The sequence below is a fragment of the Phaethon aethereus genome, assembly GCF_964289735.1.
Source record: "Phaethon aethereus genome assembly, chromosome: 1".
NCBI classification, from domain to species: domain Eukaryota; kingdom Metazoa; phylum Chordata; class Aves; order Phaethontiformes; family Phaethontidae; genus Phaethon; species Phaethon aethereus.
In genome coordinates, this window is record NC_138575.1 from 90,900,969 (window position 1) to 90,916,417 (window position 15,449).

At 39.3% G+C, this 15,449-nt stretch overlaps 1 protein-coding gene across 1 annotated transcript in view; it reads right to left on the reverse strand.

Annotated features, from left to right (window-relative positions):
- Window positions 1-504: 504 nt before the first annotated feature.
- SLC22A15 (solute carrier family 22 member 15) overlaps window positions 505-15,449 on the reverse strand; it is a gene marked incomplete at its 3' end in the record, with an annotated part of 34,578 nt that continues 19,633 nt past the window's right edge. Inside the window, exons 6-12 of the mRNA XM_082011327.1 lie at window positions 14,252-14,467; window positions 12,793-12,933; window positions 11,893-11,978; window positions 9,721-9,841; window positions 8,698-8,770; window positions 3,619-3,807; window positions 505-591 (exon numbers count right to left, since the gene is read on the reverse strand). Of these exons, the coding sequence (XP_081867453.1) occupies window positions 505-591; window positions 3,619-3,807; window positions 8,698-8,770; window positions 9,721-9,841; window positions 11,893-11,978; window positions 12,793-12,933; window positions 14,252-14,467 (913 nt within the window). The remainder of the gene's footprint in view (window positions 592-3,618; window positions 3,808-8,697; window positions 8,771-9,720; window positions 9,842-11,892; window positions 11,979-12,792; window positions 12,934-14,251; window positions 14,468-15,449) is intronic.

The following is a 15,449-nucleotide window of genomic DNA, read 5'->3' on the forward strand; positions in this document are numbered from 1 at the left end:
ATTCAATATGCAGAAGCTATTTTAACATACAATTTCAGGAGTTTGTTCCCACTGGCGCAGCACAGAGCACATTCTGTGACCACTTTCACTCTACAGAAACAAACAGTGGATTCTTTCAAGTTTATCGATTTATACTGAATCAAAATCAACCACCTTAAAAATAAAATATGAACATTCATTGATGATCTCTCCAAATCTGTCTAAGCCTAGGTAATTTCCTAGGCTTCAGAAATACATGATCCCACCCTCGCTGACTCACCTGGCTTCAAGTGCTGTCTGTGCACCGTCATTCTGAACCACAAGAATTTGAACAGCTCTCTATATGAGAGCATCAGTGGTGTAATTAGTCTGAACAATACTCAAACCCCTCTCCTAGTCAGGAAAAACACAGGCACTTGCCCAATTACATTCCCTGACAGGCAAGGTCCTCAGTACTCGTCTTACAGCTGGACAGACTGAACAAGTAAGAAAAGGCATAAAATAGGCCAGCATTTCTTCTTTTCATTACTTGATCATATGAGTCTCTTCATCAGCATCATAAAACTCCTCATCTTCACTTCCACTCCCTGCAGAGCTGTCTTTGTCTCCAGACTAGAAATAAAAATGAAGTCACTGGTTAGCGCAGAAGCCACAAGATCAATCTCAAAATACATAAGCATGAACCATTACACCTCTGTTGGAATGCTGGTAGAGAAAAAGAAAGAAAAGACAGGTCAAATCACTATCTTAAAACTTTGTAAAGAAATCTTAATTCACATAATGTCTTTTGTGTCCTTGGTTCTCCAAAACCTCTTTTAAGAGATCGGCTTCTAGTGGATGGACTTTCTCTGCTCCATCAGTACACTTGAGAATACAAGCAGGAGAGAGACGGGCTAGAATGTTCTGAAGTGATAATCTACTCAGCTTTCCTAATGTAAGTCTAAGGTCCCTACTCTGTGGTAAGCTACTGGAAACAGGGGCTCAGAACACACAGGTTACTTGATTAGGTCAAAGCTTCTCCACCCTGAATTATTACTTTTCCATGCTTAGCATGAGCATTTTCCTATGCAAGTTTAATTAAAAAGATCCCCCTGCAATATTAAATGTGTTACAGAAAAGGGGAAAAAAAAAACTTTACCACTTCCTATGGTCAGAAAGTAAACTTTCTACTATAGGCATACCTACTCCAGCAGAGTCCTTTCAACAACATAATTTATATCATATACCCAAACTAAAGTCAGCTATTACAGCTAATTGATTTTTATTTGGCCAGTGTAGCATTTTTCCATGGAACCAATGCAAGTTATTGCAGTTCAAAGAATTTTCTTGATAGTACAAACTCCATCTAGTTTGAATATTTAGGATTTTTTTCCAGTATGCTTGCATCTACTCTAAGACTTCTGCCTGCCTAGTCGTATGCAAAGAAGGGTGAGAGAGGGTAAAAAACAGAGAAGTGGGAATCATGTTCCTGACTGACAGTAGCATGCAAGCAAAATCTGTAGCTTTAGACCTGTCTTCAGAGAAGTTTTGCTACAGCACTATGCGTTAACTGCAAAGGAATTTCAAACAGTTTGAGCACTAAGACCTGTCAGAAGATAAAGCAAATCATGTTATGCTTTTTTGTGGATTTCTAAAATTATTTGAGGAAAGTCAGGCTATCACTGGATGCTGTCCAACTTGAATATCACATTCATGTATGTTAACAGGGACTAAACCTCCATTCTGGGCAACCAGAATGCGTGTTAGTTATCCTGAAAGTGGTACAAAAGGACAATAGATTCCACAGGGGGAATTCAGAGTATGCCAAATAAATTCTACATCTTTCTTACAGCAGCTTTGTAAGGCCTCTCCATGGCCTTGTCAAATAGGGTTAATGTTTAAGAGCTTTCCATTTTATCAGCACTTTCTTTGTGAGCTTTAAAATAAACCCCTAATGTGTCACAGACATTCCAGATACTTCAGTGAAGTTGTAACAGGATTACTTCAGGCCTGAACCAACAACTTTTTCCTTTGGATTCAATAATTTTAATCCATCTGGGGAAAGAGTTCCTGAAGAACATTCTCAATTTTTTTTTTCTTTTGTGGATCCTGTTCAGCTTGGGATTTTTAAGAAGCCTGCAGAAGTGCAAACAGGGAAGATTGAGACCTGAGAAGACTGCTTGACATAAGTGAATCAAGTTGTACAAATACTGATAGGCAGACAATACTTGTCACTCCGAAGGGCAATACTGACCCTACTTGGTTAGAAAGGAAAATAAAAATGTGACTTTCCCCCACTCTAAGTTATAACACCTGCACTGTTTGCTAGCATTGTTTTTGTAAGCCATCTGTGCAGTTAAGGTGTAATAATGATGTAATTACCAAAATAACAGATGGTGTAAACTTGATTTAAATGTATATGATGGATTTATCTAGCCAGCAAGAATGTGGTGCCATGACACATTATCCAGTATGGTTAAAAATTTTTATAACATGTGCATGTAAAGTACCTAAAGTATAAAATTGTTACAGGGCTGCCTCTTTCAAGCTTTCTTCAAGGGTGCTTTTGTCACTAAACTGTCCTGTCAAGAATTATTACAGTTAAAATTGCTAAACAAAGCACCATGTTGAAGCCTTTGAAAGGGAGCAACTGTTGTCATTCTAGAAATGTTACCCTGCCTCCTGATTTTTATGAAAGTAAGTTTATGACTACCTGTGAATCTCAGGCTGCATGACCAAAAGTTAATCAAATGTAAGTAAAACATGTTATAAGAATCCTGTCTCATCTCAGCCTAATGAGACAACTAACATTTTTTTGTTATGAGTTTTCCTTCAAGTCTTCTGACCACTTTTTCAATTTTTATTAGTCCATCGATACTTAATTTTAGGACCAGGATTTAAACGTTAAATTTTACACAAATTCAAACACCCACTTCCAGCTCTCTAGCTACTTCTCTCCAATCCCACTCCATTCACAGGAGGAGCAGCCATGTAAAAAAGCTTCCACACAACTGGAAGATGTACGCACCTCAAGAGTGGTCCAGGAGTTTGACAAAATTAAATAAAGTGGTATGAAAAAACAACATTCAAACCTCACTGAAAAACATCCTGCTTACACATTTATTTATGCTTATGCCTCGGAGTTTTGTAGTTCCAACATTCTCAATGAATCTCATTTCCCAGAATCAACAGTGGGACATATCTCAGAGGTCAGTATAGCTTTAACCCATTTAAAGACTCTCTAGGATAGACTTAACAATTGACATTGCAGTGTACTGCCTTTGAGAACAGCCCTTCATAAACAGGCTTCTGTTTTCTTTAACGTCTAAGGTTTCTCAAACTTCAATGGCTGGCTTTGCATGAAGCATGCTGCAGCAATCCATCTTAGAGGTTAGAGAGCCACAGACATCACCGCATCATTTATCCTAAAGGAAGATTGTAAGCTTTTGGCCTTGAAGGGATGAATTAACACACCCATGTTTCAGCCTGCATTTCCAGACACCACTTCAGACACAATAGTAAGGTTACTAAACTATCTTTTCTATCTCCTTGGGGCCTGTCCTTCACAGGCCAAGAATCACTATCCTAATCTATTTAGAGTGGCATATTCAAGATGACAGCTGAAATAAACACAAAAGTACTAGGGAAAAAAATTTATACCTGTGAGCCATCTAGTGCTTGCAATGACATGGCTTCATCACCCAGCCTCCAGTATGAGCATACCTGCAGGTCTGAAATAGTTTCCAGCAAAGGGCTGTTTAAGGTCTCTGGCAACAATAAACTTAAGAGCCCAGACAAAAGACCAGTCGCTCCAAACACAATGTAAGGCAGAGACCACTGTACAGACTTCTGGAAAAAAGAACAGAGAGAGTTAGGTTGAGATTAGCTCCTTCTAGTTCATACTTGTACATTAAAGCACTTAACTTTTACAACCATTCCATCTGGCAAGTGTTTGTGTTCATTATTTAGCATAAGTTACCAATCCCACTGTTTCTTTTTTTAACCAATATTGTCAATTGTATCTTATCAATACTATTAGATCCATACAAATTTTGGTATGGACTTTAAAAGAAATGCCTGCTGAATTTATACTCAATTCTTGTCTATAACATATGTACTCTCAATGACTGACTCGGTCTTCAGTGGCAAGTGCTCAAGCCACACTGCCCAAGTCGCAGAAGGCAAAGGCAGGTACTGGGAGAATGAAGAACCGCCCACTGTAAGAGAAGATCGGGTTCAAGACCATCTAAGGAACCTGAAGGTACACAAGTCCATGGGGCCCAGTGAGGTGCATCTATGGGTCCTGAGGGAACTGGCAGAGGAAGTTGCTATGCCACTATACTTGAGAAGTTGTGGCAGTCAGGTGAAGTTTCCATTGACTGGAAAAGGGGAAACATAACCCTCATTTTTAAAAAGGGAAAAAAGAAAGGCCCAGGGAACCACAAGCCAGTCAGTCTCACCTCTGTGCCCAGCAAGATCGCAAAGCAAATCCTCCAGGAAACTATGCTAAGGCACATGGAAAATAAAGAGATAATTGGTGACAGCCAACATGGCTTCACTAAGGGCAAATTATGACTGACAAATTTGGTGGCCTTCTACAACAGGGTTACAGCTTTGGTGGATAAGGGAAGAGCAACTGACATCATCTACCTGGACTTGGGCAAAGCATTTGACACTGTCCCATCCTTGTCTCTAAATAGGAGAGAGAGATTTGATGGATGGACCACTCAGTGGATATGGAATTGGCTGGATGGTTGCACACAAGTAACCGTGGTCAAGGATAGATATCCAAGTGGAGACCAGTGACAAGCGGCATTCCTCAGGGGTTGGTATTAGTACCGGTGCTGTTTAACATCTTTGTTGGTGACATGGACAGTGGGATTGAATGTACCCTCAGCAAGTTTGTCAACGACACCAGTCATGTGGTCAACATACTGGACGGAAGGGGCCTTGACAGGCTTGAGAGGTGGGCCATGCAAACCACATGAAGTTCAACGAGGCCAACTACAAGGTCCTGCACATGGGGCAGGGCAATCCCAAGCACAAACACAGGCTAGGCAGATAATGGATTGAGAGCAGCCCTGAGAAGGACGCAGGGGTGTTGGCTGATAAGAAGCTCAACATGAGCCAGCAATGTGCGCTTGCAGCCCAGAAAGCCAACCATATCCTAGGCCGCAAAAGCGGCGTGACCAGCAGGTCAAGGGAGGTGATTCTCCCTCTCTGCTCTTGTGAGACCTCACCTGGAGTACTGCAACCAGCTCTGGGGCCCCCTCGCCTGTTGAAGCAAGTCCAGAAGAGGGCCATGAAGATGATCAGAGGGCTGGAGCACCTGTCCTATGAAGATTGGCTAAGACAGTTGGGGTTGTTGAAGCCTAGAGAAGAGAAGGGTCTGGGGAGACCTTATAGCAGCCTTCCAGTAACTGAAGGGGGCCTACAAAAAAAAGCTGGAGAGGGACTTTTTACAAGGGCATGTAGTGATAGGACAAGGGGTAATGGTTTTAAACTGAAAGAGGGTGGATTTAGATTAGATATAAAGAAGAAATTTTTCACTATGAGGGTGGTGAGACAGTGGAACAGGCTGCCCAGAGAAGTTGTGGATGCCCCATCCCTGGAAGTGTTCAAGGCCAGGTTGGGCAGGTCTTTGAGCAACCTGATCTAGTGGAAGGTGTCCCTGCCCATGGCAGAGGGGTTGGAACTAAATTATCTTTAAGGTCCTTTCCAAACCAAACCATTCTATGATTCTACTTCTTAACACATACAGCATCACTTTTTAGTAAGAAAGAGGTATCACAGAATCACAGACATGCTGGTTAGAAGAGATCTCTTGAGGTCACCTAGGCTAACCACCTACTCTAAGCATGACTACAGCCAACACTAGACCAGGTCAATCATAGCTTTGTGTAACCAACTATTGAAAAAACCTCCAAGGATGGAGATTCCCCCCGCCTCTGAGTGGACTGTTCCAGGGCTCCATTAAGCCTCAGAATATTTTCCAAATTTTCTATCTAACCCCCAAGCCAAAACTTGTAGCCATTGACCCCTGCTGAACTGTTCCACACTACTGAGAAGATCAAAGGTGCAATATTCCCTCAAGCTTTCATGTGAAGCCATGTGTTCTAGGCCCCTGACCACCTTGGCTACCCTCCACTGGACCCTCCCCAAATTTTTGAACATCCCTCTAGAACTGGGAGGGAACTCAATCTGTGGGCCACATACTGAATTTGGCCTGATTTAGTTCAGTGTGAAGTTTGCCTGTTTGTGATGAGAGGACACTGCTAGCTCCCATTTAACTTGTCATCCATTGTCATCCCCAGGCCTCTTCCAGCCAGGCTGCTACTCAGCCAGTTGGATCCCAGCCTGTACCGACCATGTAATTAGTCCACACGAGAAACAGAATTTTATTCTTCTTGTTGGCCTTCATGGGATTTCTGTTGGCTCAAAAGGTCCCACTGGATTAAAGATCTACTATTTGGTGTGTCGATCACTCCTCATTTTGCATTCTCTAAATACGAGGATGTATTCTGTCTTATCTTCCACTTGTCACCAGCCAACAAATACTGAGCCTGTCACTATCCTTTTCAGCCTGGTGGTCCATGGAACATTCAAATCTAATATTCCTTTCACAGCTTCCAAACAAGAATGCTGTGATAGTGTCAAAAGCTTTACAAAAACTTTTCCTACTCTCCTCCCTTTCACCACAGAGGGTAATATGGGTGAGGAAATGGCTGACCATCAAATAAAACTGGCTGAGAATGAACTGTCCTTAGTAAATTCATATTTACTGATCTCAGTTACCTTCTTGACCTTCACATGCTTAGAAACACACTCTGAAAGGTCACGTCCCATGAGACTGAGTTTGAGTTGCTCAGTCTGTAACTCCCTGGATCGACATCCTGATCTTACAGACACACATAGCATTAGCTTTTTCCCCCACAGTTATCAGTGACCTTTCTCTACATCAACGGTTTATCACAGATTGACACTTGCCTCACTATCACAGCCAGCTCTTTCACCACCTCTTAGGGAATCCTATCCCATGGAATGGAAAGCTTTCCGCTTTAAGTGTTCTTGAACCTATTGCTCCTCCACTGTTTACTGGCCCTCTGCCTCCTCAACTGTGCTGATATGCACAGAGTCTTGGGGTCAGGCTTTGCCTATGAAGACTAACGCAAAAGTGTTAAGTATTTTAGCTTATTCCATCTCATCCACAATAGGTCATCCATCCCATTCAACAACAGGCTAAACTTTCTCTAGATTTCCCTTAGCTGACAGAATCCCTATTTATATTTCTTGCTAGTTTTAGCTTCAACTGAGCTTTGACCTTCCTGTCATCATCCCTGACAGCCTAAGCCACGTTTATACTCCTTTGATGCCTGTTCCTGTTTTCACATGTCCTGTTACAAGCAAAACTACACTGGGGAAAGGTGTGTGCAAAAATATGAGTAATCTACAATATAGCTCCAAATTGTGTACATTCACTTTCAAATGACCAGTAAAGCAGGCTCATTTAAAAGGCAAGAGTTTAGCTGTTTGTTTCAAAAACTCACTTTGTATAGTAAAGAACAATTCTAAATTAATAACAGGCTGTGATCAAATAGAAGAGTAACACTTCATGTCTTACCTCAGCAATTAACTTTTCCCACTCCCACCCTTTTTATAAGATCCCCAGACAAAAGTTACTGAAAAATGCAATAGTTGAAGAAATTCCAAAACACAAAAATACTTAATTCCTTCTTCAAATCAATGTTGTTTTTTTTTTTTTTAAAACAGAGCTATTTTCAGTTTCATGGGACTCCTTCAAACATGATCCAAGACTTCCATCTCCTGTAGTGCCAAATCTCTGCTAGTTACAACATAATAGATGCCTCACCCGTTACATAAGAGCTGCCTATTAAATCTACCTGGGAGATCTGCACCAGTCTTGGCTTTGTCTGTTGTACCCGAGAGGTGCTCACATTCTCATCTACCCCATGTTTCATTCTTCAGATTAAAAGGCTCACTATGCTCTTCTGCCCTTTCGCTAGCCTTCTGCATGACATAAGATGGCAAATGGCACAGAGGAAAGTTATTCCAGATGAAGTTTGTAACATTAAAGGAATTGTCACTTGACCTGCACAAGCAGTTTGTGTGAAACAAACAGGCACACTATTCTACCTGCATACACATAAGACTATGAACAGAGGAAAATGACAGTATCATCCCCATGTTTCGTTCTTCAGAATTTCTTTGCTTTGACAGACTTCTGTGAAGTTTGTGCTCAAAAGCCTTGCTGGTATATCAGATCTCCACAACAACATCTTCATTCATTGAAAGATAAACTGCTTTGCTGATAGTTACAACCCATGGATATTCAATAAAGTGCACTGATGGTAAAACTAATTTCTTCTCAGAAGTATGAGTTATTGAGCTCTTATGCTTTATCTTAGTAGAGTATATCTTTTAACTATGTAGGTTTTTCGCTATTGCTCGCTTAGGGTATCACTATCTTGGTATTTTGAAACTACCATATTGCTAAAGTCCACTAGCTAAATCCCAAAATTCTTATAGGGCTAAATGATATTCAGTTTTTGTCTAACTACACAGATTATATCACAGTGCCTTTGGTCTACCACGATACTGTTAAGACATCCAATTTACATAGTTTATATACATGTTTTATCCAAAATATTCCCACCTCTGTAAGCCTCTGACAGATTACAGCCACAAAAATATACAGAACAGTGAGAAATTGAGACAAACCAATGAAGGGACGAAAGGAGCAATGATTCCACCAACACGGGAAAACATGGAGCAGGCACCCATTCCAACATTCCTAACAAAACAAAAATCATTCATCAGTGACAGTTGCATAGGAGAAATTATAACTTTTGAAAAGTGCTATTGAGCAAGAAAAAAAAAAATCTGTCATGACCCTGACCACATTAACTGGCAAAGAAAAGGCAAATGTAACTGAAAGTATCAAGATAGGAATTAAAACATGCTTTGTGCTTAAAGAGAAGCAAAAAATCCTCTGCATGTTCAGAATTCTTATATACATACACACAGAGAGAAAAAAGTGTGATTTCAATTAATGTATAATGTTTCTGCCTGAAACTTTGGCTAAATCCTTTTATCCAAATCCTATTTATCAGGAGATTTGCCCACCCATGAAAAACACCACAGTATAGTTTCACTGGTGGCTGATCATCAACAGTAATACCTGGTTAAAATATCTATTAAAAATTGCACCCATATGATAGTTGCTTGTCTACTCTGTCAGCACAAGCACAAGGTACTTCTGCCTCTAGTGAGTGAAACCTTACTAGTGCTTACATATGGCCTATGAAGCATCAATTTTACAAAGCTTATTGACCAGTCATCTTCAGTGTTGCTGGTTAAGCAAGTATGAATGATTAATACAGTTCTCTGGTTTAGAGAGTACTGAAAAAGTCAGATATCACCCATTAAAGAAGTATCATCAAAACTATTGTTATCCTCATTAGTGGAGAGGGCTGTAAGCACACAAAGCAGCCAAATGACTATTTTACTATTATATAAAAAATATGGTTAGTCTGAAGAGAACACTGCAAATTTGAGGGAAGCGAAGTGAGAAGAAGAAAAGGGAAGAAATTTAGCATATAGAACTACAGATAATCATTATACATAACTGAAAATCTCAAATGAAAAGGTATAGTTAATAGAAAAAAAGTAAGTAAGAGACAATAAAAGGTGATCAGGTAAGAGAATCAGAAAAATGAAGACCATAAAATTAACTCGTGTTACCTGATCACTGTGGGATAAAGTTCTGATGTGTAGATGTAGACAATGTTAAATGCAGCACTGATTGTCAGTTTCCCCAGCAAAGACAGAGAGCGACTATTCACCACTGCAAACACTCCAGTATCTGATAAAGAAAATGTGACCCTTGTAAAGTTTTCAGGCACTCAAATACATCCCCATAATAATTTCAACCACATAACAGTACGAAGTAAAAAGGAATCTACTGAAGAAACTGCTACGACAACCAAGTGTTTTTCTATTAAAGGGCAGTATTTGCCAGAGGTGATCTGTACCTTCAGGAAAACTCTCAAAACTCGAGAGAATCCAAGGAGCCTTCTTTCAGGAAGCACTGGCAGAAATCAACATAATTTAAATTCTGTGTCTATGGTTTTTTTACCTTTATCCACACAATCAATTTTGTACAAAGAAGAAAACTCTCCATGTAACACACTATGAAATAAACTGAAAAAATTTATTTTAAACGCATAGCAGACTTACTACTAGCCCAAAACTGTTTCCATTCTATTAAGTATAATCCAATAGAAAAAGACTAGGTTAAATGCCTGAACAGTACCAGAGACTACAGAATGGAAATACTGCTCAATACCAGAAGAGAGAGAAACTGAGTTTTCCTTCCCTTGTCCTCAGTGTTACAAGAGATGACATCTTTAAAGTGTTGAAATCCTGCATTAAGGGTCTACTAGAACATCAAATTTTAGAAATGCAAGATAAAAATCCTATAAACATAGTAAAAGCTGAAACTAAAACCCAACATTTTGAGTCTACCACTAATAAAATACTAAACTAGTCCTGTCAGCATGTTGAAGAAAAGAGTAACATATATTTTTCAAAAGTGAGCAAGTTTTCTTTTAGTGAAAAAAGCCTTATTCAATGTCAATTCCACAGCATGATAACATGCTTGTAACATCATTACTTTGGAAGAAAAACAAAAGACAGGAAGGTGCTGTGAAGAACTATACCAAATATCCCCTCCATCTCAGTTTTGTCAGAACAGCCAGTGCTTATTTGCTTATACCAGGCACATCAGAATATGCGTTAAATGCCTACCAAGGAAGGCTACAGCATAAGCCATCGCTGCTTTGAACAAGTCATGGTCAGTAGAGACAGGTGCTTGCTTCTGGCCAGTTAGCCATTTCACTTCCTAAGGTACTCAGCTCCTGGCTGACTTTGGCAGTTCAGCACACAGCTGGTTTCCTGGGTTCTCACAGTTCTATCCTCTGAAAAAATCCCTTTCTTTTCATATATTATACTTGGACTGATATGCAAAAACTACTCGTCTGGGCTCTACCACCTGGAATACTCCTGCAAACTTCAATTGCATCCCTTTAAAGAAAGTTTTACCTATTAGGTTCACTGCTATCTAGACCAACTTACGCATACGCTCATCATAAATGCTTAAGCTTTTTGAATCATGCTTCAAATGTTTGAAGCATTTTCTCTCCTTATAACAGATGTTGTACATGCACAAATCTTAGAAGCTGAGATGAATTTATGTACCTAGTTTTCAAAGGAAAAATTGCTCACTGTGCAATTTTGTTTATATCATTTTGAAAAACATCTGAAAATGAAGAAATGAACATTAGTGTGTCTTTACAAAAAAGACATTTCATTTCACATTTCTTAAAGACCCTTTCCTTCAGAAGATTTTCAGAATGCTCTTCGAACTATAAATTATATGGCCACATTAATATCACAATCACACCAGTCTTGAAGATTACAGAGCAGTGAGGGAAAGACGGAAGCTTGCCCCAAGATTCAATTCTTAGGGCCTTTTGACATTGGTCTTTCACTTTGAGATACACATACAAGTTGCACAGGTACTATTTACGTTGACCTATCGTTTGGCTAGAAATAACTCCAAAGAATGATGTTTCTTGGGGTAAATCAGAAACACTGGAAAGGAGTGATTGATGTGATCAGAAGTAAAGGGCAGAATCCAAAGACAAAAGTTCAAATCCAAGTCTTTCTAAAAAGCTTTCCTTAAGGTCTTAGGAATGCTTATCCTTTTTGCAAGTTAGCGTCTCTGCCTTCAAAAATTAAGACTTGCATTTGGTATGAACCTCATCTACTGGCAACCATCAAATTCTTAGGCTATAGGATGCTGTGTTTACAACTTCTTATCACATAATCCAGAAAAAAAAAGGAAATATTTACCTTTTTTTTTAGGAAGAAACATGACAATAAGACAAGCCAATCCTCCCAGGAACAGAAATGCACTCAATGTTCGCTTCCGACCAAACCTGATGTGCAAGGATAACAAAGCTTTATTCTGCATTAGATCTGTAGTTTGCAGAGCAATGAGTCCTCTAAACTCACGTTGCCTCTTTATTTGCAGTTGGAAATTCTGAATGCCATCTCTCAAACACTTCCTCTCACACTGTTTTTAAACAAGCTTCTACTTCACTCTTAACAAAATGAGCATCAAGAAGTCTTTATGCAGTGGCTGACAGTTTCTAGGACTTTGATTTGCTTCCCACTGTATGTGCACATTTGTAAAACTTCTCAGGAGACATGTAGAGAAGAGATTGGGAGGTGAATTCTACAAAGTGAAAGACATTGTCCACAGTATCATGGCTCAGAAAAAGGCTAAATATCTGAATCAACAGTTCAGTTCACATACTAGTGCACGCAGCAGCTACTACATAAAACCACACGACAGCTTCAGTTGAGTTTAATTGCAAAAGCTCTGACATAACAGTGAGAATGGGGATTACAAGACAGAGGTGGGAAGAATGCCATCTTGTGTTAGTGTGGACTCAGCACAGCCAAGTTCAACTGATAGAGGAGCTCAGCCTCACCTCCGAGACAAATTTAGGCAGCTCATTAATAAGTGAGCTACTGAGAACAAGTTAAACTTATTTGAAATAAAAATATATCAATGGCACTTTCAAATAAAAATGCATTTCCCAGAAGAATATAATGAAGTAGTAACATTGAAGCAGGAAGCCCCACACAACAGATACAAAGCTAGGAGATACAATATACAGTAAACCTATAATTTTTCTCAAAGATAACAAAAAAAGCACTGAATGAGTTAATAAATTTCATACTTACCATTTTTGGTTAATCAAGTAAATACAGATTGGATATGCTGGGATTTCTATCAACCCTGAAAGGGCTAAGTTAGCATAAATACTTCCACCTAAGTCACCCACATTAAGGGTAAGACCATAGTAAACCAAGCTGCAAACAAACCTGCAAAAGACAGAAAAAGAGTAAAATCAGAGTTGCTGCTTTGCCTGTCAAATCAAAGCACTAGCATGGCACAATATACTATAAACTATATTTAGTGTTTCAGAAAATAGGTCTAAAATGTTTCTCTACAACTGTACAACACTTTCTAGGTAAAGAAACCATTTTATCTCTGCACAGACCCAATTCCTGACTTCAGGTAAACTTAAGACTACACTTAAGACAACTGTGCATAAACCAGAATAAAGTTAAAATATGATCATGATTATATTATTTGACTTGAAATATTATGTCTTTGTCTTTTTTGTTTTTATCAGGTTTCACTTTGGTCCATACTTTTCCAATTGTGTGTAAACCCTTTCTCAAACAGTTTAGATGACACTTCTGCCTTTTAATTTCTACACCCCAGTCCAGTTTTATTCATTCTCCAATTCTGATTTTTTACTTTTCTTTTGTAGCCCTGACTGGCTGTCGTCTTTAGAGAAGGAAATGAACAGGTCACTAATTCATTCTGCAGGAAATCAGCAATTCTCACTTAAGAAACACAAGAATCAACTGTTGTGCAGTAAGAATTTGGAAAAGCAACAGGAAAACAGCTCTGTGTTGTCTGCTGACAAAATCACGCCACTTGTTTTTTTTTAAATCAATACATCATTCCCAAATATATGCATTATAAAAGCAACAGCATGAACAGTAATGCCAGAGGACTCACATACTATGTAATACATAAGGTTTATTTCAAAGTGGCAGCAAAAGACCTCAGGCCTAGCAGAGCTATCTGAAACAAAATATGCACTTTTGGAGAGTCAAATTTCTGCTAGTGACTAGAGGTAACTCCTGCTCCTTACTACAGCAACTGCTAGCAGTGGCAGCACTTTCTCTTAAGAAAATAAACACTCATTAGACAAGGTAGGCCACTCACCTTCTAACGGGCTCCTTACACATACACACAAACAAAGAATAATCCATGTGACTAAAAGTACTGACACATAGCACCAGGCCAAAGAGGACAGCATGACTAATATCAGCAGCCTTTGCGGGTCAGAAAGCAAGAGATAGTTCTCAACTATTCTGAGACTCAAAAAGCACGACAGAAATGCAAAGATAAGACCTCAGAACTAGATAGTAAAAATGGCTTCATATTAGAAACGCACAAAGGAAATACTATAATACAAGGATCCTTTTTAGGTACAGTGTCCCTAATAATACTGGCTGAGACTAAGTACAATCTGCAGCATAAGCCAATTCTCAGCAGTATGTTCTCTCAAAGACTTAAAGAGGCAACAGTAGCACTGCTGGGCCTACAAAGTATTTCAAGTACCAGGTAAACATCATGATCAAGGTGCGTCCCAGGAGAATCTTATATCGGAACAGATCCAAGAAACTTCCAGCCTCTCTGGAGCTCCTCTCTGCTGGGAGTTTTAATGAAAAAGTGCACTTCTGCTTGCGGTTCCTCTTTGCAATGAGGTAGAGGGCATCTTCTGCTTCATTCAGACGGCCTTGTGAATAGAGCCAGCGAGGGGACTCTGGAATGAATCTGAAACACATACACACAGAGAAAGCTTTAGGGTTTTTGTCTTCTATGAGGCTGGACTTGCCTATGGGAACAAGGCTGAAATACAATTCAGTAAACAACCCTTCAGGTATAGAATTCACTTACAGAAACAGAGACGAAGCATGTTGAAAGGAAAGGGAACACAAGTCAAATGTAATACCAAGAAATTAGGTTGAGTATATACATATACACACAATACTACAAGTTACAGTATCATTAGGATTGTCTTAGGATAATTCAGAATTAAGGAGGCACCACATTACTACAAGTAACCACAAGATGGTTTTGTAACATTAACTAGTTGTCTTCCTTTTTTCATTTTCCAGCTTTCCCCAAATTCTCTCCTGTAGACAGGAAAGCAGAGGATGTGCAAAGGTCCTGCTCTCGCTCCCCACGTGCACTGTGCACGTGGTAGGTCTGTAACTCCAACACAGCCTACAAAACAAATCTTCTATTACTTCAATTCCCAAAACTAATTTAAACTTCAGTCTTTTGCCAGAAGCTTTAAGATTTTTTCCTCTGACCAGAAGTGACATTTTTCCCTCTAAAATTAAAGGAAAGTGATTATGTGCTTTTATAAAAGAAAAGAGCTTAGAAAGGAACATGTTTTCTTCCTCATCATAAAAAAAATCTGATTGCTTAAATTGCTCTGCAGAAAATGCTAAGTGGAATGAAGGCAGTGTGAAATTTGGAATAAAAAAAACGTTTCTTACAGTAAGATGGGCCTCTGAGCGCAGCTCTGAAGTCCCAAGCATAAAGCACTTAAGAAACTGTATGTATCAATCTGAAAGATTTTTTTCTAAAGGCCCCAAACACCACTTTAAGTTTTGAAAAGGCAGAGATGACATTTCTGATATTTACCTCATGAACAGTCTCTAAAACCTGAGTTCGAATGCTTCCTTTGAAAGGGTGTGTTGACTCTTTAGCAAAGAGCCTTAGTCAAAAAGTTAGTTACTGAAGTTAA